Genomic DNA, 23680 nt, shown 5'->3' on the forward strand with positions numbered 1-23680 from the left:
AGCCAGCCGTAATGACCGGCCGGTTTACTTTACGACCGCCCATTTCTTATATCTCATCTTGATTAGGTGGTTGGAAAGTAAACCAACTGGCACATTATGATGTGGCCTGTGAGAAGTTGGCCTAGTATATGATGTCCACTAGTCTAGTAGGCACCTTGCACCAGTCCAAACGACCCTTATCGATGGTAGGTTGTAAAGTCAACCTTATAGAAAGCTATCCTAGTGGTAGCTGTGGAGAGCAGCCTTCAGGCGAGTTGAGCTAGTTGTTTTACCAATTATAATCTCTTGAATGATCAAATGAAAGCACACCACACAAGGTATATATCAAATATATATGTATTTATTCTAAATACAACCCCTCTGGACTCTTTATGAGGTCAGAGGTAAAAGTACAATACAAGGAACTTAATTAGCATACGATAAGTTGCAGAGTATATGTTATGCCCTAGGGGCCCCACAAACCATATACTAAAATAGTGATATAAGAATGTCGTGAGTTATAAAGCAGCCTAGGGCCTGTAGAACCGATATAACCTCCTAAGGTTAGAATGCAGGAGGCCCACTGGGGAAGAGTGCAGTGTCTAAACACAGCCGCGGATCACCATTGACTTTCTATGGAGAGCAAACAAGTTACAATTTTAGAGATTAAGGACACTTGCGGATGGACTAGGATGGAACCCTTTTAGACTAGGACACTTCGAGAGTCAAGACCCATGGGAGCACCGGAGTACTCGTGTTACCTCATCCAGGGAAGCCGGGTGCATAGGTGTCTTTAGGTGTCGGGTTTCGTCGTCGATTCCTATGGAGAGCTGCGAAGAAATGCTGCAGGCGACCAGAGGAAAAGTGTCTGGGTGGATCCAAGGGTGGATCGGAGATGTGAAGAACCTGAAAGCAGAGGAGACAGAGTCTGGGTCACTAGCCAGTGACCAGGATGGCGAGGAGAAGATCCCAGCCGATGTTGGGTGATTTCAGGTGAAAGAGGTGAAGCTTGACTCTTCAGCCACGAGGACCAGGAGGCCGACGACGACCAGGAGCTGGATTTGAGCTGTCCCATGAAGGATCTAGTTGACTGCAGTGTCGGAATCCGGAGTGGACCCAACAAGCCTTGACAACAACAACCCACGCAAGATGACAAGATTGGCTTCGGTGCAGACCAACAAGGTCTGAGGGACTCCTCTTGGAGAGGAGTGGGAGCATGTCTGGAGCAACCAGGAAAGCTCACTAAATCAAAGATGGCCCTTCGTGGGGGCTCGCTAGCCAATGGACTAGGAACCGCAAAGGGGCCTTGAGTGGAAATGCATAAAGCGGGCCCACTGGACACTCGTGGAGTGTAGGCCTCTGAGCTTCAATGCAAAAGGTGCACGGGGGAGGGGCTTCAAATACCCCAAGGCACAACTTCAGGATACCTCGGGAAGTAGGTGCAGTTGCAAAGATGCAGGATGTCCAGGAGTTCCGGTCCTACGTCTCTCGTGTCTGCTACAGGTCTCAGCTTTGCTAGGAGTGCAGGTCAGCATCAGAGATGTCTGGAAGTCTGTGTCCTGTGTCGCAGATTCTTCGGGATCTGGCGGGAGCCACGAAAATGCAGACGGTCAAAGATGCAGTTAGTGCCTGTTTGAACAGGGTGGTCACTCCTTGACCACAAGGGAGATTTCTTCTGTCTTCCAGTCAAAATGGAATGTCAAAGGTCCAAGATATATGTTGCAGAGTTAAGTCCAGGGTAATCTAGGGACTGGGTTTCTATACTTACAGTAAGTTTAGGGTTTGGACTAACTAAGGTCCCTCCTATGGGTGGACCTTGGGAGCGGGTGGTTAGACACCTTCCCCTCTGTCCAGTTTCACGCCAGAGCTGGGGCTGAGCGCCCCAGCAACCTGTTTGAACTGGGTAATGCATGGAGCACCTTGTGTGCCCCAGGCACTGTCCGACAAGCATTCACTGAATGCAACCCACCCTGCCCCAATCCACTAAAGCCTGTCTGGGGAGATGCCAGCACCTCCCTAGACAGGAATCCTATTGTCCAGGCCTCCCCTGCCATAGTTTTGTCCAGCAGCAGGAGGGCAGACTCGTGTCTGTGGCAGCAGCATCCATTTTGTGATGCTGGGGCTCTGTTTAACTTTAACCGGGTTTACCAGTAAGTACATGTCTTCTCCCTCTAGAAGGGTGGAATGCTACACCGCGCCGTTCTGGCGGCGGGGGTAGTATTCCAAAGTGTTTAACACCTTACACGACATGTTTTGATAAAGCCAAACCAAAGTTAGCATTAACCGCAAGGATTATAATGCACTAAAGAGTATATGGTATGGCTATATCATAGTAGAGCCATAAGGAGATGGTTCCGAAAGCTGCAGGGGGGCTCAGCTCCTGCTAGGGCACCATCTCACACAAAACCAAGCACTCTGCTTTCAGGTTTGTCAAGGCGTGCCATAGGAGTGACTTATAGGTTACTATGTGTCTTTATATAAGGTAGGTATAGGTATACTATATCTAAGTAAGGGGTTCTTACACCACCTTACCCAGGCTGTAAGCACAGACCTGTGGTGTCAGTTTGGAAGGCTAACCAGGGGTGGCACAAGACATGCTGCAGCCCCTGGTAGGCCTCTGGGGTCCCTATGCCCTGGGTACCTAAGGGACCATATGCAGGGGCTCACAAGGGTGACCCAGTAGCCAATCTGGTATGTACCTAAAGTACATGGAATCCATTTTATAGAACAAGCAGATAGACTGGGGCCCTGAATAGCAGGATCCCAGTCCAACTAAGTCGAAAACCATTAAAACACCAGGCAAAAAGTGGGGGTAACCATATAGTCAGATTCCACCTTCCTACACGGCAATAAAGGCTCTGCCCTAAGGTCGGAGCCTGTACAGGCTGCATCATAATCAGCGCCTTACTGTGTTTTTTCACCTTGAGATATCCCACCCTCCCCTATAGAAAATAAGAATAATATCTCCCTCCTACCCTTGTACCAACACCCTCAACCAGTTTATTGTGTAACTTCCCATGTCTCCCAATGTCTTTTCTTAACCCTAGAAAGGAGTGTGGTTGTATTTTTATATTTAACTTCCCCTCTCTTTCAGCGTCGGGTCGGAGGTCCTACTTCCTCTGTACCCGACACAACTTTTCAGTGTTTCTCTCGGCTCCTCAAGGCCGAGAAATACTCCCTTGCTGTGGTCCGATCTTTTTTTTCAAAATCCGACCCCACACCACTTGTTGCTGCGGAGCTTCTTGAAAGAAAAAAAATATAGACCATCTCGCTAAGGTCACCTCCCACTGAGGCCATTGAGCTACGCATGCAGGGCTTACCCATTGGCAGCAGTCCAGTAGAGTCTTCTCACAGGCGTGGCAACGGAAGAAAGTCTGTCTACGTAACAAAGATGCCAGCAGCCCTCCTTTCCCCTCAGCGACTGCTGGCCCATGTAAGTAAAGGCAACGGTATGCAATTATCGTACAGTTTTATAAATAACCCCCAAAAAAAAGCTAATCTGAGGCACAACAATAAAGAAAGGACGACACAATTAGAAGAAAGACCCTTAAGAGATGGTCAGCCACACACTGTATGTGCCGGGCCATTTTAGGAGATTGGGACACCTTAGTAAAGACACTACAGTGGCCATTTGAACTGATTGGGCAAACTGCTTGAATTCTGGCAGTTGCAGTCAAACGAACTGTAAGAGCAGCTGTTTCCTTACACTGAGCCCAGTAATCTTCAATAATATTTACCTTCTGCCATGTCCCTTGAACCTTCAGAGAATACTATGGAAGATAGACTGGAAGAACTTCTAAATAAGGCACTGGATAAGGTAATGGGACACTGGATGACCTAATTAATAAAAAAGTGGAGGTTCTCTCCAAGAAGGGTTGGCCAGTTACTGTCCCCGGACACCCTGATGGGAGAGATGGGGTGATTAAGGCCCAGAGGAAGAGGCTGCATGGGAAATCCAGCCTAAGGGAGTTAAAAAGCCAAACGCTCAAAACAAATTACTTCACGCATTAGCGGTGACAAGGATGGTGCCTCTAGCACTGCAGAAGGGCAAGAAAAAGGCCCAGAGGTTCCTATTTCCATAGATTGTGATGAAACATTGTAGGATGCAATTAACCTATCCTGTTCCTCCGAATTTGATTCAGGTATTGAGGAGATAGAGGTGAGGAATATGGGTACAACTAAGGAGGCATCAAGGGCATCTGGGTCAAAAATGGGAATATGTTTGACCCGCTGCTCATCAAACACCCCTTGTCTCCAGAGTTGGCTCCATCGCGGCATTTTGCGGCGTACCTCTCCTTTTGGCCTAGGAAGGAAATACCAAAAGAGGTCAGGTCCCGTCTTAGATCCGAATGCCCACACCCCTCCCTCCCGGATAAAGTTGGGTCTACCTCCGAGTTAGACGCAAAGGTGGTGGCTCTTAGCTCCAAGGGAGGAAAAGGCCCTAGGAAAGGTATCGATAAAAGCCCCAAGTCCTGCCAAGACTCTCTATTTAATATTACTGGCCCACTCACAAAGACGTTTGAGATGGCTGAAGTGGCATATCTTGAAGACACCCTCATTGACCCCAAGGAATTGTGCCAATGGGCACAAATAGCCTTTTGCCTCCTGGGGAATGCAAATACTGCACTCTCAAATGAGAGATGAGAAAGCATATTGCTAAAAATAGATCCTAAATTGGTCAAATTGGCCACTAGAGAAGGAGTAGCTGCCTCCCAGGGTCTACGTTCCTGGGGACAATTTTATCAGGGACATGGCTAAGTACAATGGAGCATTTAGCTCAATTCAGAAGTCCTAGAAAGACATCAAGAAAGTCTTCCAGGATAAGGTTTTTAGCTAGGCCGTGGCCAAAGCTCTTCAAGACCCTACCTGGGATTACTGGGCAAGATTTGCGCACCTACACTTTGCTCCACATTTGTCATTTATGCCCACCTCACAGGAGAGGCTTCAGAAGTGAGCGGAGACAAAGAGGCTTTTCAGTAGGTAAGAAGTATGAAAGACCTTTCAGATACCCCAAAAAGTAGGAGGCAGACTAGCCCAATTTTGTGGAAACTGGAACTTGGTGAATCAGGACCATTTGGTCCTAGACACAGTGGAGAGACGCAAGATCGAATTTTCAGATTCACCATTACAAAGGAAAATTCCCCCAGAATTGATATTCTCACAAGAAGATTCTATCTTAGTAACACAAAATTATTGACCCAGGGGCAATACAAGAGGTAACTGAATCAGGTTTTATCAGCAATATCTTTCTAGTGGAGAAGAAGGACAAAGGAATGAGACCAGTGATAAATCTAAAAGAGTTGTACGAATGGGTTGTCTACCACAACTTCAAAATGAAAGGGGTGCACTTTCTTATAGATGTGCCAAGGAAAGGAGATTGACTAACACGGTTAGATCCAAAGGATGCGTACCTGCCCATCCCAATTTGGACTCCACACCAAAAGTTTCTCCAATTCACCTGAATGGGCAGACTATGGCAATGGTGCAGTCTCCTTTTCGGACTTTCCTCATCCCCTTGGTGTTTGACCAAGGTTCGCGGGACGCGAGACGGGTGAGACTAATAGTTTACTTAGATGATATCCTGATAATGGCACAGTCCAGATAAGTGGTCTCACCCCACACAGAACTTACCATGAGCCTAATAGAACACCTGGGTTTTGTCATAAACGGGAAAAAATCTAGCATGGTAGCCAACCAGTAAATGCAGTTCCTGCGTTTTGTCATGAACATAACAAGGGCAGAATTGAAAAAAGTTAAAGAAACTTCATAACGAATTGAGGAATCGCTTGGGGAGAAAGAAATTCCCCTTGTGGGCTCTAGCAAGGATCCTAGGCCTTCTGTCGTCAAGAAGCAGAGCAATCTGCTGTGCGCTCCAAAGACTCAAAGCCAAAGCATCAAGAACATGTCAATCGTATTCTCAAATGCTGTCTCTGGACCTGGATTCAAAGAGGGAACTACTTTGGTTGCTGAGGAATGAAGAAGCATGGAATGGAGGAGCCATTTTTGGGGAAAACCAGGAGAAAGTGATAGAAACAGACGCAAGTTTAGAGGGATGGGTTGCAAGATGTGGCGACTCATCAGCAGGAGGACGCTGGACAGATCAGAAGGAGTTGCTCATCAACTGCTTGGAATTATTGGCAGGTTCATTTACAATTCTATGCTATACCAAAGACTTAATGAAGTGTTCTGTAACATGTGCATGGACAACGTATCTGCGGTCAGATACGTCAACACAATGGGGGGCCCTCAGATTTAGTCAAGGTGTTCTGGAGTTACTTTCTGAGCAAGGGCATGTTGGTAGCAGCGGAGCATATCCCAGGATAGAGCAATGGTGTTACATATTTGTTCTCCCGGAATTTCAGAGATTCTATCAATAGGAGGTTAAACGTGGACATTTTCCTCAGTTGCCAGTCTATATGGGGACCCTTCGGGGGACATCTTTGTGGACAGATGGAACACTCAACTGTCAAAATCTTTCAGCTGGATGCTGGACCCTCAGGCCTCTGGGTGGATGCCATCCTTCAGAATTGGCAGGGCCTAGCACCTTATGCTCTCGCTCCTTTTGTCATGATACCAAGACCTACTACTACTACCTAAGCTACTGTTGCATGTTTGCAGGAACATGAAGGTCACAGAAGTGATAACACCTCTTTGGAGGTCACAGGCACGGTTCTCAATTCTACTACAAATGAGCATAGGTTTACCAATCTTAATTCCAACTTTCAGGGAAATAATTACAGGCCCAGACAGAAGGAGAGTCACATCTTCTTGAAGAGCATGGACACCTGACGCTGATGGCCTGGCGGATTTCAGGAGACAACGGCAGATCCAGGCCTTTCGGCAGACGCTTGTAGACTCATATCGGAGTTATGAGTGCCTGGCACAAGGAAAGCGTATAGACTGACTTGGGAGAAATGGGTTTGTTCCTTTGAAGGAACTACAATCCTGTGTTAACTGAGTTACTAAATGTAGTTAATTATTTATCTGGTATATTCACATTATGACTCTCTTTCTTATAGAACAGTTAAAGTTTGCAGATCTGCTTTTGCAGCATGTCACTGCCTTGTAGACAGAGTCTCTGTGGGCCAAAACGTACTGACTAAAAAATTAATGCGAAGTATGTGGGTACTAAACCCACTTTCTGCTAAATATACTGCATTATGGGACATTAGAGATGTCCTACAGGTCTTAATAAGTTGGGGAGAGAAGTCTGGATTATCCCCAAAACATATCTCTTATAAACTCACTGTCTTGCTATGCCTGGTATCTTTTAGATGGACTTCGGACATAAAAGCCTTAGACATCACCATCAGGGCGTACCAATCAGAATGGGTTAGTTTTATTTAAAAGGCGAACAGAGACCATTTCAACTAATGTTTTCTACCCCTTATTTGCAGAGAATGAAAGAACGTTTGTAGTGAAATGTTTGATGGAATATGAGAGGACTGTGAGTATGAGAGGAAATACAGAACAAATGCTAATATCCGATAAATTGCCTCATAGAGCAGTTTACTTCCCTACCATAGCACAATGGGTGACAGAAGTAACGAAAGAAGCAGGTGTAGACATTATTATGCTTGGTGTACACTCCCTTAAGGGTGCCTCAGGCTCTAAACCTCTCTTCCCGGTAGATATGGAGAAGTGTGGCTCAATGGTTAGAGCGGCAGACCTTGATGCAGAGCGCTGGCCAGGGACCAGGGTTCGATTCCCACCTCAGCGGGATCGGGCTAAAATTCCTCTGATATTCTCGCCTCAGTGCCGAATCTAAGCATGGGCCCCACGCTGCAACTCTGGGCATTAGCTTGCTTAGTCTCCACAACGGCTCCCGATACACAAGGGATGCCTGGTTTCACCATGGGATGCCCAGGAGTGGACACCTCACAAGGAAAAGCCAGGAGGGGTTCCCTTGTGGTAGGAGTACAAGCGCCGGGATGCTTACGGTTTACTGTTCGCGCTATACAAATACAACACATATCCTTGGGGCTGCGGCTTGGTCCAATGAAAATATGTTTAAAAGTTGCTATTTTCGACCTGTTACAAGCTTTATAGACAATGTATTAAATGCACTTTAAAACTGTAAATGTTAACCTCTGTGTCATGCCATAACATTAAGATTTTGCACAACCTGGTGGGCAGCGTTCTGGGTTTTATTAAAGACACGGAGGCTTGGATTATCCCTCCACATTGGAACCCTCCGTGATGGAGAAAAGTTATTGATTTTGTCTTGGGTTTTTCTTTTCAAGAGTAAGAAGTTTTCACTGATTAAGTTTTTCGTTTGTAAGTTATGGATCTAAGAAACTATCTTGTTCGCAAAACCAAAAAAGGAAGAACACTGCGTGCGGGGGAACTTTAGTGTCTATTAGAAAGTTATTGAAGTTCTATGTTCTTCGATTGTTGCTGCTGTGAGCGGGCAATAAAGGAGCAGGCAATAAAGGAGATTTGCATAATGGTAGCCCCTGTGTCTTTAATAAAATACAGACTTTCAGCCCACCAGGCTATGAAAAATCAAAATTCTCTTTCAAATGGAAAGATTTATAAAATCTAACCAGCTTTTCTTTGCTTCTGACAGAACAAGCTAAGAACTGAGAAGAAGAAACTTGAATCTGAAATTGAAAAACTGCGGCAACTCCTGAAAGAAAATGAGCAAACACTGCACAGAAGACTGGAGGAGATGGAGAAGAAAATCACCATGGTGGAAAATGCAAATATCACCAAACTTTCCTATCAAATCACCTCTCTCAATGCAGTGATAACGGAGATAGAAAAGAAATGTGAGGCGCCAGCGTCGGAACTCCTGAAGGTGAGATACTGTTTGGGAAATACAACAAAAGAAGGAAGTGAAATATTCCTATTTTGTGTGCATTATTAAATGTATGAGTGGAACACACATGATTTCCTGGCAGGATCAATGTACAGTGACCCCACACACTCTGACCGCCGCACAAAATATACAGTCATGGATTATTTACACTGTCCTACTTGATGCTGAGAGCCCGATTCAATATACAAGCAGTGGAATGTGCAGTGACCTCTTACAGTGTCACATACAAGTTAATGCGACACACCAAGCCATTCCAGTGACAGTAATTAACGGGGAACCAAAGGAGCAAAATGTGAAAAAGACGGATAAAAATGTAAAACATAATGTGAGCAAACATCTAAAATTTGGAAAGAAACCAAATTCCTCCTTTTCTAAGAAGTTTAAAAACATTTCTGTTTTAATTTGATTACTTTTCTCCTGATACAAGTGGCCACCTACTTTCGAGTGCACTGATCACTTGTTAGGGTGAACAGCTATGTAACTACAGTACAGAGGATAGGTGGTCCCAGTGGGACAATTTGGAAGAACACACATATTTATGTAGCAGCATCCATTAAATTACTCATACTATAAAATTCTGTTCAATATTATTTATTCATGTTGAACATCAATCTGAATGTTCAAAATCCAGAAAAACATCTGGAACATACATATACGTGCGTGATCCGTGGGTATGGTGCGGTTCCCAGGGCCGGTGGCCACCATGAGTCGTCCCAGGCAGAGGGGGATGACCCTAAGATGAGGCTTCCGCTTTGTCCGAGTTTAGTTTTAAATGGCTGTTCTTCATCCACTCTGCTACTTCTTTCATTCCTTCGTGTAAGTTGGTTTTGGTGGTGTTTGGGTCTTTGGTGAGGGAGAGAATCAGCTGGGTGTCGTCTGCGTAGGAGATGATGTTGAGGTTGTGTTGGCGCGCGATGGATGCGAGGGGACTCATGTATACGTTGAAGAGGGTGGGACTGAGTGATGATCCATGTGGTACGCCGCAGATGACTTCGGTGGCCTCTGATCTAAAAGGGGGGAGGCGGACTCTTTGGGTTCTTCGGCGAGGAACGAGATGATCCAGTCCAATGCTTTTCCTTGTATTCCGACGTTGCTGAGTCGTTGTATGAGGGTGCTATGACAGACTGTCGAAGGCTGCGGAGAGGTCAAGTAGGATGAGGGCAGCTGTTTCTCCGTTGTCCAGTAGGGTTCGAATGTCGTCTGTTGCTGCGATGAGGGCGGTTTCGGTACTGTGTTTGGCACGGAAGCTGGACTGTGAGGGGTCGAGGGATTTGTTGGATTCGAGGAAGGCGGCGAGCTGATTGTTGACGGCTTTGTCAAGGACTTTGGCAGGGAATGGGAGGAGCGAGATGGGGCGGTAGTTCTTAAGTTCAGAGGGATCTGCTGTGGGTTTCTTCAGAAGGGCGCTTAGTTCGGCATGTTTCCAGCTTTCCGGGAAGTTATAAGTTTTAACTTTTTTATAACTTCCTCATGTAATAAGCGTGTGCGATCTAAGGTCCACCTAACCTCACCCTGTGTATAAGTTTGGATGATTTCGATTTGGACTAGGGAGTGATCGGATAGATGGGCTAGTACATGATTTACTTTAATAACATGTTTGCTTAATGATATATCTATCAAGAAATAATTATTGATGAATGCCCATACTTCTAGTTTATATATGCAAATGTGCTATTCTGATCCCCTTTACTCTTCCATATATCACTAGTCCCAAGTCTCCTTTAAACCTATTAATCCATTCCCTCATTTTGGGGAGATTTAAGGCTCTCCCTGGCAGGTGTCTGTCTTTTCTTGGGACTAATAACGATTAAAGTCTCCCCCCTATAATTTTTGGGACCGATATATTACTTAGCTGAGCATACAGGGATTGCAGAGGGGCTGGGTCATCTGAATTTGGGCCATTGTATCCGACTACAAAAAAAGGTTTGCCCTCTATGTTGATCTTAGCTGCAGCCCATCTGCCATTTGAATCAGCAAACTCTTCTACAATGTTTATCTTTGAGGGTATTAACAATTATTGCTACACCTTTAATACAGCAGGACTGATTTGTACAGATGGATTTTTCCACACATTTTTCATGTTTTATAATTTCAAGCCACTCCGATTTAACAAGTGGGTTTCCTGTAAAATTATAAGGTCACATGTATAGAGCTTCAAGTATTCAAAGATTTTTTGTCGCCTTCTCCACACCTTCAGGCCGTTTACGTTCCATGTTATAATTTTAATTTTACCCTCTAATGCTACCATCTATATTTTCTGCTCACTTCCTTTGTCGCTCTCTCCCCAGGCTCTGATTGTTTTAGGTAAAAGGTTCCGTTTTCAGGACCTTGTATTCCCTGTCTCTTGCATATCGGACAATCTTTGTTTTGTTTTTCCCTAATGCTCCCCACTCGATAAACCAAAAATAAAATAACCTAAACTAACCCCAGTCACCCTCTCCTGGAGAACCCTCCCTTCTGTCTTTGGGCAAATATTATAGCCCTATTTATGTTCCGACTTCATGAGGTCATCGTTTGACATAACTGGCCCTTATTTTTTTACTTTAATTTGTTCAAGTAATGTCTCAACTTTTTTTGGTTCTTTAATATTGTGAGTTTTGTTATCCCACATAATTCTCAGTAATGCTGGGAATTTCATCTGCACAGTAGCACCTGTATTTTCCGAGGATTTTTCCTTTGTGCACTTCGTCTAAAAGGATCTCTGTGTGCTCTTTTGATGTCTTCATCCAGTGCTTTGCTTTCGTCTCTAGTTCCGGAAAACAATCCTTCAACAAGGATACCAAGAAACTTTTAATATTCTGTCCCTCTGAGCCCTCCGGGATATTTAAAATTCGTAAAATGACCCTTCGAGAATTCAATTCAAAGAAATGTATTCTGTTATTAGACAGGGTAAAAATAACCATAAAAGTACAATTAATAGATCACAATCATATTACATATTTAAAAATGTCAAAAAATGCATGTAATCAAGAACTTGTATGTTAAAATTCATATTACATTTGATTTCTGAAATTTTAAAATGTTCTTTAAAAATGCAACAACGGAAGCAAAAATAAATATTATCCAATTTCTGAATTGCCAGGAATGCTGGGCGGCATTGTCTTAGTTCCATTCTCTTTAACACTGGAACAATCCATCTTTTTCTGGGTATCCTATAAAATGTGCAAAAGAACAAAACATGTATAGACGACTGAGCTGGCATATCTTCACATGGGCATTTACAAAGTGATCTTAACCAATCGTTCACCTCAGGAAAACTTAAAGATCTATGCAGGATGTTAGGTCTGAGGCGAGTTAACAAAAACCTGTCAAAATCCTTAATAGGTAACAAAATATACGGCTGAATATTCACTCAAATGATTTTTAAGAACCTTTCTAGAAACTTGACACATTGACAAAGGATCACTAAAATATTCCTTGTGGCCTATTTGGGATAAAAACATCTTCACATAAGGTAGCCATCTTATCTTATTAGCCCAGTCAATACTCATTACGTCCTTTAAAATACAGCAAATAAATGCAGTCTCTTTGGTGGTCCAAACCCTGTGCCACAGAAGAACAGGTTGAAATTTAATCACATATTCAAGGTACGGCAGACCCGGTTCAGTGTGACAGATTGGTGTGGAAGTGCTGTCCGGGACTGCCAAAAGGTACCTAAGAAAAGTGTTTTCTGCCACCTGTAGTGTGGTAACATTAGCATACCCCCAAATGCCTGCACCATAAGTAGCAATCGCTACACATGTCGCCTTCTAAACGCACAACATTTCCCCTGGTGACCGCCTACCCATTTTCCTTCTAAAATGTATCTGTGCCTTACAGAATAGGAGCCTTCTAGCTTTAATTGCATTGCCCCAGGAGCCAGTCTGATCAAAGAGGATCCCCAAATGGGGGAAGGTTGGCGTATTATCTAATGCCTTTGAATTAATATAAATTGATATTTTCTTTTTATTAGCCCCAAGCCCACAATTCATGGAGAAGGTTTTGGAACAATTAATTGTGAGGCCCAGATAAGTCATACATTTTGAAAAGGATGTTACAGCCCTTTGCAGGGCAATGGGCGTTTGGGCCATCAAAACTGCATCATCTGCGTAAAGGAGTGCAGGGGTGGGTTGTGTCGCTGCCGTAGGCAGGTCCCTACACTCCCTAAGCAGAGTGCCTTCTAGGTCTTTAATGTATAGAGTAAACAGGCATGGGGCAAGGACATAGCCCTGCCGCACCCCTCTTGAAATATGAAACGCCCTAGTACAATCCCCTTCCTTACCAAAACGGACCTAAGCCCTTGCCCCTGAAAATAGTTGCCTAAGAAAGGAAACTATGTTCATCCACCCCCAGCCTTTCCAGAATTGCCCCCAGCTTTACCTGAGTGACACAATCAAATGCTGATGTTAAATCAACAAAAGTTTAAAACCGCTTCCCTTCTTTGGCTTTGGTGTTTTTATCTAAAAGAATACCAAGATTTAGACCTTGATCAATAGTTCCGAGGCCCTTTCGAAATCCATATTGGCGATCGCTGATTATTGATGGCTCGTCTGCCCATGTTTGTAGTCTATCTTTTAACACATGCACAATTACCGGATGTACAACATTACCACGCATGGTTTTGCCACGCATACCTTTACAACGCGTTTTTTCCAACGCAAGTCGTTACCACGACTTGCGTTGGAGGGGTGCGGACTTAGGAATTTTTTTAATTTACTATTCCAACACCAGCCTACATACAGTAGGGAAGGTGTTGGATAGTAAATTAAATTATTCCTTGTCCTGTAGCGCCCTCCAGCGCAAGTCGTGGTTACGACTTGCGTTGTAAAAAACGTGTTGTAAAGGTACTGCGGAGTAAAATCCGCGTGGTAAAGGATGTTCCCCCAATTATCATAACTGTGGAATCTAATAATGATATTGGGCGAGAACAGGCTGGGCTTCCTCTATTACCCTACTTATATATCGGTACGATGATAGATTCATACCATGTCGTTAGCAACCCCATAGAGCAGAATGCTTTTAAGAGTTGCGTAAGCAGGGGTCCCCATAGTTCCACAATATTTTTAAACAAGTCAACCGGGACACCATCCGGGCCCTTGCCGCCCAAACTGGCTTTAATTAATGGCCAAATGTACCTCTTTCAAAGTAAAGTCCATATCCAGTTTCTGAAAAGTGGGTATGGGCTCAAAGTCAGGTTCTAGTCCTTCCGGTACCTGATCAGTTGAAGGTTGATCACTATAGAGTTTAGCATAGTGTGATACCCACTCATTTTCCAAAATAGCAATCTCTATGGTTGCTTTGGAGTTGTCTTTAAAAAATGGGGCATTAACCGCCTTCCAGAAAGCGGCAGTATCATGATTCATAGAAGTCTCGTACAAAGCATTCCATGCTTCCTTTTTTAATTAGTCCTTCCTTTTTGCAAGGGCCTTCTTATAGCTCCTTTTGGCTTCCCTTACCAGCTCCTGATCCTTGACTCTGGCTTTTAAAGCATTTTTGAGCCTAGAATGGGCCTTAGTACAGGAAGAGTCAAACCACCACCCTGTTTTAGCACCACGCCTTTTGGCGTCTATCCAAAGAAATGTTTTAATTTGGGCTGAAATGACTTTAAAATTCTCCTCTATAATTAGAGTCCGGGGAATTTTCATCCAAACAGGCATGAAAACTAGCATTACACTTTGTCAATAGATTAAAAAGAAAGTCCTCAGGAATTACTTTCGTCCACTTTAAGGAATATCCATTTTGTCGGCTCACAGCAATATTATTTAAGAGCTGCCTAGAACTATTTATCCTATTGGGCTCTTGATTAAGTACTAAGATATCAACACTCAACGAGAAGTGGTCGCTTAAAGCGATGTCATCTGTACAAAAATTCCTAACACATGCAGGGTGTCTACAGGATATCAGAATATAATTGATAGTTTTAAAAGCAACTCTACCATTAAAAATGGACTGAAAGGAACCTCCGGATGACAGACTATTGGCAAACCCCATATCGCAAGAAAACATGATATCATTCAGGAGATCCCATACATTGTATGTGAAAAGTGGGGAAGACTAGTGTCTTTACCAAGTGTAATCCCAAACATCCCCATTTCCCCCTTGTGGCATAAAGTAGTTAAAATCCCCTCCCCAGACCACAAAGACATCTTTAGAAATCTGGCCAAGTAGATTTTTTACATTTCTGCATAGGCTTCCCAGCATTTCCTCCACCAGCTCGGAGGGGCATTATTATAAAATTTCACAATGATCACGCATAGTGCCTTGTCCACATGCATCCTAACAATGTGATAATAGCTGTTGTTATTGACCATCTCTACTTTCCCAGTTTTTAAATAATTGGAAATATAGGTGCATAGCCCACCTTTTGCTCTACCATACATCGAGCTAATGGATGAGGTATGAAATGTTTTAAAACCACACCGGTGGATAGGGTCTTCAGCCCAAGTTTCTTGTAAACATAGTATCTCGAATTTCTTTATATAATGCACCCACACTTTATTGGTCACCTTAGTTTTTAATCCAGCCACATTCCAAAACATAATCTGGCATTTAGTGTCCTACCACTATGGCCCATACGGTTAGTGGGAATAATTCTGTCATAAGAAGTGGAATTGTGAACGTAAATCATCCTGCTTATCTACACAGATGGCGGCCATGTTGGTTGATTTCTCTTGTATGGGATGTACTACACTGATACTGTTTAGGCTGTCTGTTAATTCACCCATCTGTCGAGCATCAACAAGTGGGTTAATAATGGCAGCATCAGAGGGATGCCCCGATCTCAGTCAGTCCACTTCTTCCAACCCATTCAGTCAAAACGATTATGGGGGCAAATGTTAAACTGGTTTCTATGGGACGGCATACAATCTGGCCAATTTAACCTTGTGGGATTCCAACTTGGAGGCTGATAAAAATATCCCAGGGGAACAGCACTAATCTGTGTGTGTGTTACCTGTGAAATCAATCCCAATTCCATTTAGAATCAGTTTCACAAGGTTTGGTTTTTTGAATGTCAATACAACACAGTCCCCTGCAAGATTTGGTTTTCCTCTCCCTAACCAACTCCCCCTCCTTACCATCTTGCATTCGTCAAACAATTTGCCAGTTAGTCCTGTTCTACAACCCAACCATTGTAGGGACTTATTCCTTACGTTCACCCATGTTTCATCCCCTGCATTGGTCAGTGCAGGAACATTAACTGAAACCACTACATACGGTGTTTGCTGCTGGAGGTAGCTCTAAGCGCGTAACATGTTGTGTCCCTGGTGTCTGGTGCACAGTACTAAGACTTTCTAACTGGGGAGGTTGTGGCTGTCTTTACCAGAGCTTGGTGGGCCTGTGAATTGGTGGCTAGCGTGTTTTGCGCTGGTCGAGGTGGTACTGCTAAGGGAGCTTCAATACTGGCAACGGCAGAGGCCATATATCTTGTATGTGAACTAGAAGCTATCCGATCATTTTTAGTAATATGGTCAACTGAACTAGTTCTACCCGTTGCTGTAAGCTGGACAATATCTAAACATTTGGATATTAATGCCTCAATTGCGCCAATTCTAGTTGTGAGGCTTCCAAGGCTGTCTCTTATCAGACTATCTAGGGCCTCCAGTTTTGCTTTAAGTTTTTCTACTTCCGTCTGCGTTCGCATATGTAAGCGAATGAATGCCTTTTCCCAGTTTTCAGATTTATTTACTGGTGCAGACTTAATTCTTTTTTGGGCCCTTTTACGGATTTTAGAGGGTGGCCTCTCAGCTACAATGGAATCTATTTCTTCTCCTCCCGTGTGACTTGGGTTAATGCTGCAACAGTTACTTGGGTTCTTAGCACGCTTGTTTGGTGGCTGGTGCAGTGCATCGAGTTCCTGCTCAATTTCAGAGATCTGGTAAGAGAGGTTTACCACACAGCCATTTGTGCCTTTTTTTACCTCTCTGATCTCCAAATATCTCAGATCCAACTTTAAATAAAGTGCTCTCATCTCCACCAGGCTTTAAGGCCTCTTCAACTATGTTGATCTGCCTTTCTATGGCACCAACCGTGCCAGTAAGATAGTTTAGAAAGGACTGGCGAGGATGCTCTTCTACGTTAACTAGCTTTTTCTTCTGGGCAGACATTGTTTTTCGCTTCCCCATATTTAAGTAAATAATACACAACATATAAAACACAAAATGAACAGCAGCCCAGATAAAAACAATTCATCAATAGTTGTGTCGATCTGTACTGACTCCCTTGGTCAAAAAAATATCAGGACAGGAGTCCAATTTCCAAATGTCCAAAGTCCTATTAAGGAATGCCCAGAAACTATGGTAGACCTCTCATTAAAAGTAGGTGCACCTTTTGGCAATTAAAAATAATTCAAAGTCAGAATCGCAGTACCTTTGCAAAAGGAAGTTCAGGGCCGTGGCCCAGCCCGGCATCTGTCGGTCACTGACTGGCTCAGACGGTCCCGCCCTTGGCCCGAGCTTCGCCCGGGCACGGCCCAGGCACGCCTGCACGCGTTACGCGCTGCGGGAGCCCTGGCCCACTTATGACCACCTCCTGGTGCTCACCAGCATGAGGCGCAGCGTAACTGCCACATGGGATGCTGGGGGATGTAGTCCCCTGATGGTGAGAGGGCAATAGCGGCACTAGGCGGCCCTCGAGCGGTGCGGCGGCTCCTTCTGTGTCCCAGGCAGGTTCTGTTGCGATTCAAGGCAAGTGCTGGCAGGTACTAGCAAGAAAAACAGGGGCTCCCGCCTCCCGGGAGCCCTGGCCCCCTTATGAGCATCTGCAAAAAATGGGAGACCTCATCAATTGGAGATACTTACTTTAAGACTAGGGAGAAGAGGGGAAAGAGACGGCACACAGCTAAATATCCTCCCTCATAGTCTATACATGCTTTACATCAAGAAGTGGTTCTTCTCAATTAGTGATATACAAACACTCACAACAGTGACTTTAGGCAGAAAAAGTTTCCTTTGTATTTATTATTTTGCATAACTTCATCATTTCTTTCTTTTTTATTCTTCTTTTATATACATTTTCTTTTTTGTTATTTCAATATCAAGAATTCTTTTTAACAAATGCAAAAAGTGAGTACAATCATTACAATCAATATTATTTAAACTAATCTGTACAAAAACAAAACGTCCCTGGACTGTATTCAAATAAATACACACGTCATACCCGTTCATACACATACACACACTCACATACACTTTGCATGGTAGATGTTTACAGATGACCAGCAGAACCTTTGTTCAACACAGATGTAAACATTTTGAGCACAAGGCTCAACAAAGCGTTGACGCGCGTTTCGGTGGGGTAAAGGGAATTAGACCAAGTTCATCAGGACCTTGTCAGATATCAACATACATTATACAGCTCCCAAGGGACCTAAAATGCACATAAGAAAACAAGAATAAAACACTGTTGTGGATACTAATCTCAAAAAATACATTTTCAATCATTTATTTGGCCATCTATGAGCACATAGTAAGACTGAAGGTCAAGGGACATCCTTACCACAATGCAGCTATACAAGAGGAACAATGTTATGCTCCAACCATACACAACATCATCCCACCCTCCCTTAGTGTAAAGTGTTTTGACATGTGATGAAATACCAGAAAGCCAACCACCAATCCAAAAGTACACCTTCACCATTTGTTAGAAACCTGCTTGAAGAGACGGGGAAAAAAAGGAAGAATTTTGAGAGTTAATCAAAATAAGTCCTGGTATAAGTAAGTACTATATACAACCCTGTCCGTGTCAGTTTTCACGTGTTTACTTACAGACAAAGACTTGTTGGAACTATTATTCCTGAAGTCTAATTGATCATTTATTTAATTATCCTTTAAGCTCTGCAAGAACCGTTTCTATTTTAAAAATAAACAGTAATATCTATCATTAGAAAGGGGTCTCTCGTCAAAAAAATATAATCTCTCTAACACCAAAATGTTTTACCCAGGTCAATTTCTAATGGCCAAAACACAGATTATCCTGGTTAATTCCATTGTCCCATTCACACAGCAAGGACCAAACCTGGCCTGGGAGAAGAAAAAGCGGAATATGAACACACAACATCCCCAAATGAGCATCTCCTGGTGCTTACCAGTGTGAGGCGCGGCGTAACTGCAGCGTTGGATGCTGGGGGATGTAGTCCCCTGATTGTGAGAGGGCAATGGCGGCACTCAGTGGCACTCGGGCAGTGCGGCGGCCCATTCTGTGTCCCAGGCAGGTTCTGAGGCGATTCAAGGCAAGTGCTGGCAGGTACAGGTAAGAAAAACACGAGCTCCCTTCGAGAGTTATTCTCTCAGATTTCAACCTTGCCCCTAAGTTCTTTGTCACTGGTTCTCAGTTTGCTGATATCAGCCTGGCAACTTTTTGCTTCTTCCTTTGTTCTGTCCACAACTATCTCCATATCGGCAACCCTATCAAAAAGAGCCTGTTCGAGGCATGTGGGCTGCTGAATTCATATCTGTGCATAGATCGCCGCCTAGTGTTGGGTCCGGATGATTGCACATTGTTGTCCTGGAAGAGTCTTCGAAGTATTACGAGATAGGTGGCTCCTCCTTTGGACTACAGTGCGCATGGGCATCCTCTCCATGCTCAGATTGTTTTTTTCCGCCATTGGGTTCGGATGCAATTCCAAGCACTCCAAGTTCGGAAAACTTTTCAAAAGGCCTTAGGTCTCGTCTTTATTGTTTGCGATCGGTACCGATAACTTTCTTTAACTTTAATTGTACTCCGGTCGTCGAATCGGGCCGCTAGGCCTTCTCGACGCCACGTTGACCGACGGTCGATGGAACGAAGTCCATTCAAGTACTGCCTGCAGTGCACCTCGGAAGTTCCCGCACACCGATAAACATCCAGTGTGCAGCAACTGCTTGTCTCCAGATCACAATGAAGACAGCTGCCTAGCTTGTGCCCAGTTCCGATCAAAAAAGATTAATCGGAATCGACGGGCGCAAAGGCAAGAAATGCAAAGGTCGGCACCGGACCCCGATAATATCTTCGACGAAGAAGAACTGCTTGACGCCCAAGACTCGGATCAAGAGGAAGAACAATTCTCCGAGCACGACTCCGACTATTACATCGACGACTAAGACATCGTCGAGGTGGAAGAATACGACCAAGATATCGTAGCTGTCGAAGACGACTCAGATGGCGACGAAGGGCGAACCCTGAGTACACCGCCCCATATAGACACTACCCCATTATCAGAGACTCAGGTCGAGGCATCGCCAGCAGGCCTTAGCCAAGACCAATATACTGGTTCTACAGCCCGCCATACAGCCCGGCTAAGAACATACAAAAAGAGCCATCTGAGACCCGTTTTCCAAGGACAAGCCCATTGAAACCGAAACTTATCGACACGACAGTCGTCGGACCGAACGTCGTCGAACCAAAGGTGTTAAAGCCAAAGGGCGCCGACCCAAGGGGTACCGCTCCATCAACACCTTCGAAGACAAAGGCCGTCGAATTGACCTCGAAGCCAAAGACCGTTGAATCGACCTTGAAGCCAAAGGCCGTCGAATTGACCTCGAAGCCAAGGGCCGTCGACTTGAGCAAATCGGGTTCGACAGTCGAAAAAGAAAAAAAGGGCATCAACTAACATAAAGCGGTCATCGAACCGAAACAGAAACCAAAACTACACCACACCAAATCGGTCGATCCAAAGACTACCGATCCAAAAAGATGCGTTGAGCCAAAACAAACTCCAGACGCAACTCTAAAACCTAAACCGGTTACCAAACACACAAAAGTGCTCGGTCCAAAAACGGTGGTAAAGCCATTAAAAGACGTCGGCCCGACACCTGTCGGCAAACCTCAAAAACCAATGCAGGCACCGAAAGCGGTCGAACCAAAGAAGGGTATCGAACCGAAAAAGGACAAAACCAAAACTATGGAGCCAAAACAAAAAACTGTGGAAGAGGAGATCATCCATCCAGACCCATCCACAGAGAATCAGTCAAAACTATACATTGACCCAAATACTGGGAAGGTGACTGTTTATACAAGGAAGAAAAGACCAGTGCCAAGTGAAGCCTTGTCAAAAATTCCCCTGAAAAAGAAAAGACTGTGCTACCTCTCCTATTCTTTTCCAACCTATTTCTCCAGCTATGCCTGCTACTCCATACACGCCATACTCTCCTGCACGCTCGGACTACAACCTAGATGAAGATCAGGATGCAGAGGGGGGTTTTGGAGATGGACAAAACCCATATGCAGACCCCAAAACACAACCATGGGGGGATGGAGGGGAGCCAGACAATTTCAGGGGCTCTACCCATTACAGACCCTACTGTATACCCAGCTAATCCCTCACCCACAGAAGACATTGGCTTTTAACTCATTAATAGACAGAGCTGCAGCCTACCATAATGTAGACATGCATTCTGATGCTATAGAAGAGGACTTTCTATTTGACACGCTGGCTACATCATAAAGAAGTGTCAAAACACTCCCCATGTTAAAGGGTGTCCTAAAGCACGCAAGTGACATTTTCAAAGACACCGCTAGGGCACGTGTCCTCAACCCTAGAATAGAGAAAAGTATAGGGCCGCACCAGTAGACCCTACATACATTAAGGGACAACTGCCTTTAGATTCTTTGGTGGTATCTAACGCGCGAAAGCGTGCAAATTCACAAACAACTGGTGAAGCTCCTCCTCCAGACAAGGAGTCCAAGATCTTAGAGGCATCATGCAAAAGAGTAGCAGCTCAAGCAGCAAACTCATGGAGAATAGCCAATACACAGGCCTTGCTAGCCAGGTATGACCGGGCACACTATGACACTATGACACTATGACACTCTAGAAGGACTTCTCCAACATTTACCCGAGCCTTACAAAGAGCAGGCAGATGAACTTATACAGGAGGGAAAGCTCATCACCAATGCCTCCATTAAGTGTGCTCTAGACGCGGCCGATACAGCTGCCAGATCCATTAACACAAGCGTGCTGCTTAGAAGGCACGCATGGCTGCGCATTTCTGGATTCAAAAACGAAGTACAGGCCACAATTCTTAACCAGCCTATAAATCCAGACTTTTTATTTGGTCCTGCAGTTGACTCAATTCTGGACAAAATGAAAAAGGACAACGAAACAGCTAAGTTCATGGGAGCCCTTCAGTCACAGCAACACAGAGGCTCCTTTCGTCGCTCCAGTTATAGAGGGATGGCGCGAGGCAACACATCGCAGCAATCCTCCGCTTATAAAACTAACACGCAATCCACATACAATAAGAACACTAACAGAGGTGGATACAGAGGAAATAACACAAAGGGCAGAGGTCGTGGAGGCAATGCCAATAGATCCTCCACTAACACCAAACAGGGACTTCTTACCACTACCCCCAGACCATTTAACACCGGTCGGGGGAAGACTACAACAATTCCTGCCAGTCTGGTTAAACCTCACTATAGACAAGTGGGTAAGGCAAATTATCCAACATGGCTATTGCCTAGAACTCACGTCAACACCACCCTACATACCACCCGTGCACCGTCCAATGTCGAAGGAACACATAACATTACTGCAGCAAGAGGTCATCAGTATGCTACAAAAGGGGGCCATAGAACCAGTCCCACTACAACATCAAGGAACCGGAGTATATTCACTATACTTCCTCATTCCAAAGAAGGACGGTTCGCGAAGACCAATATTAGATCTCAGGCCCCTCAACATGTACATTCTGTCGGAGCATTTTCATATGCTCACTCTACAACAAGTCTTACCGCTTCTTCAACAGGGAGACTTCCTAGCAACTCTAGACCTCAAGGATGTATACTTTCATATACCAATACACCCTGCTCACAGAAAGTATCTAAGGTTTACAATTCAAGGTCAGCACTACCAGTTCAAAGTTCTACCATTCGGTGTAACAACAGCTCCACGGGTATTCACCAAATGTCTGGCAACAGTGGTGGCACATCTCAGAAGACAACACATTCATGTCTACCCCTATCTGGACGATTGGCTAGTACACGCGCCTTCAGCCCAGCAATGTGCCAGCCACATGTCAAAAACCATTCATCTCCTGCACAGCCTGGGATTTTCACTAAACTACCCAAAATCCCACCTGCAACCCTCACACGTACAACAGTACCTGGGAGCAACAATAAATACACTAGCAGCAAAGGCATACCCCAACGCAGCACGAATAAACAGAATGTAAACCTTAATCCAAAGGTTCAGACTCCAACACTCATTGCCAGCCAGAGTGTTTATGCAACTCATAGGCATGATGGCCTCATGCATATTCATAGTCCCCCATGCCAGGTTGCACATGCGTCCGCTTTAAAAGTGTCTAGCAAGACAGTGGAACCAGGCTCAAGGGCAATTAAAAGACCTAGTGTTGGTGACCAGTCGAGCATACAACTCTCTGCATTGGTGGAATCCACAAAACCTTTGCAAAGGACAACTGTTCCAAGAGCCTGTCCCACAAATAGTGATGACAGCGGACGCATCCCTGCAAGGCTGGGGAGCTCACGTCCTGCATTACACAGTTCAGGGACTATGGACTATGCAACAGAAAAAAATGCACATCAACCTTCTGGAGTTGATGGCAATCTTCCTAGCACTCAAAGCATTCAAAAAACACTTATGCAACAAGACGGTGTTGATCCGGACGGACAACATGGCGGCGATGTATTCTATCCAGAAACAAGGAGGGACACACTCCCCACAGCTGTCGCATCTAGCTCAAAGCATGTGGAAATGGGCCATTCAAAGGAACATGTTTCTCATGGCAGAACACCTCCCAGGCAAAGACAATCAGATGGCCGACCTGCTCAGCAGGCACAGTCAACAGATGCACGAATGGGAGATTCACCCCAATGTGCTCCAACCATTCTTCCGGAAATGGGGGCAACCGGAAATAGATCTGTTTACCACAAGCAAAAACGCAAAATTCCAACACTTTGCCG

The 23680-nt window shown here is 44.6% G+C and overlaps 1 protein-coding gene across 1 annotated transcript in view; it reads left to right on the plus strand.

The window, feature by feature from the left end:
• The window catches only part of LOC147710222 (E3 ubiquitin-protein ligase TRIM39-like), a 279063-nt gene that overhangs the window by 112586 nt on the left and 142797 nt on the right, over positions 1–23680 (plus strand). Inside the window, exon 3 of the mRNA XM_086920901.1 lies at positions 8549–8779. Within this exon, the coding sequence (XP_086777027.1) occupies positions 8549–8779 (231 nt within the window). The remainder of the gene's footprint in view (positions 1–8548; positions 8780–23680) is intronic.

Source organism: Lissotriton vulgaris, chromosome 5 (assembly GCF_964263255.1).
Source record: "Lissotriton vulgaris chromosome 5, aLisVul1.2, whole genome shotgun sequence".
NCBI classification, from domain to species: domain Eukaryota; kingdom Metazoa; phylum Chordata; class Amphibia; order Caudata; family Salamandridae; genus Lissotriton; species Lissotriton vulgaris.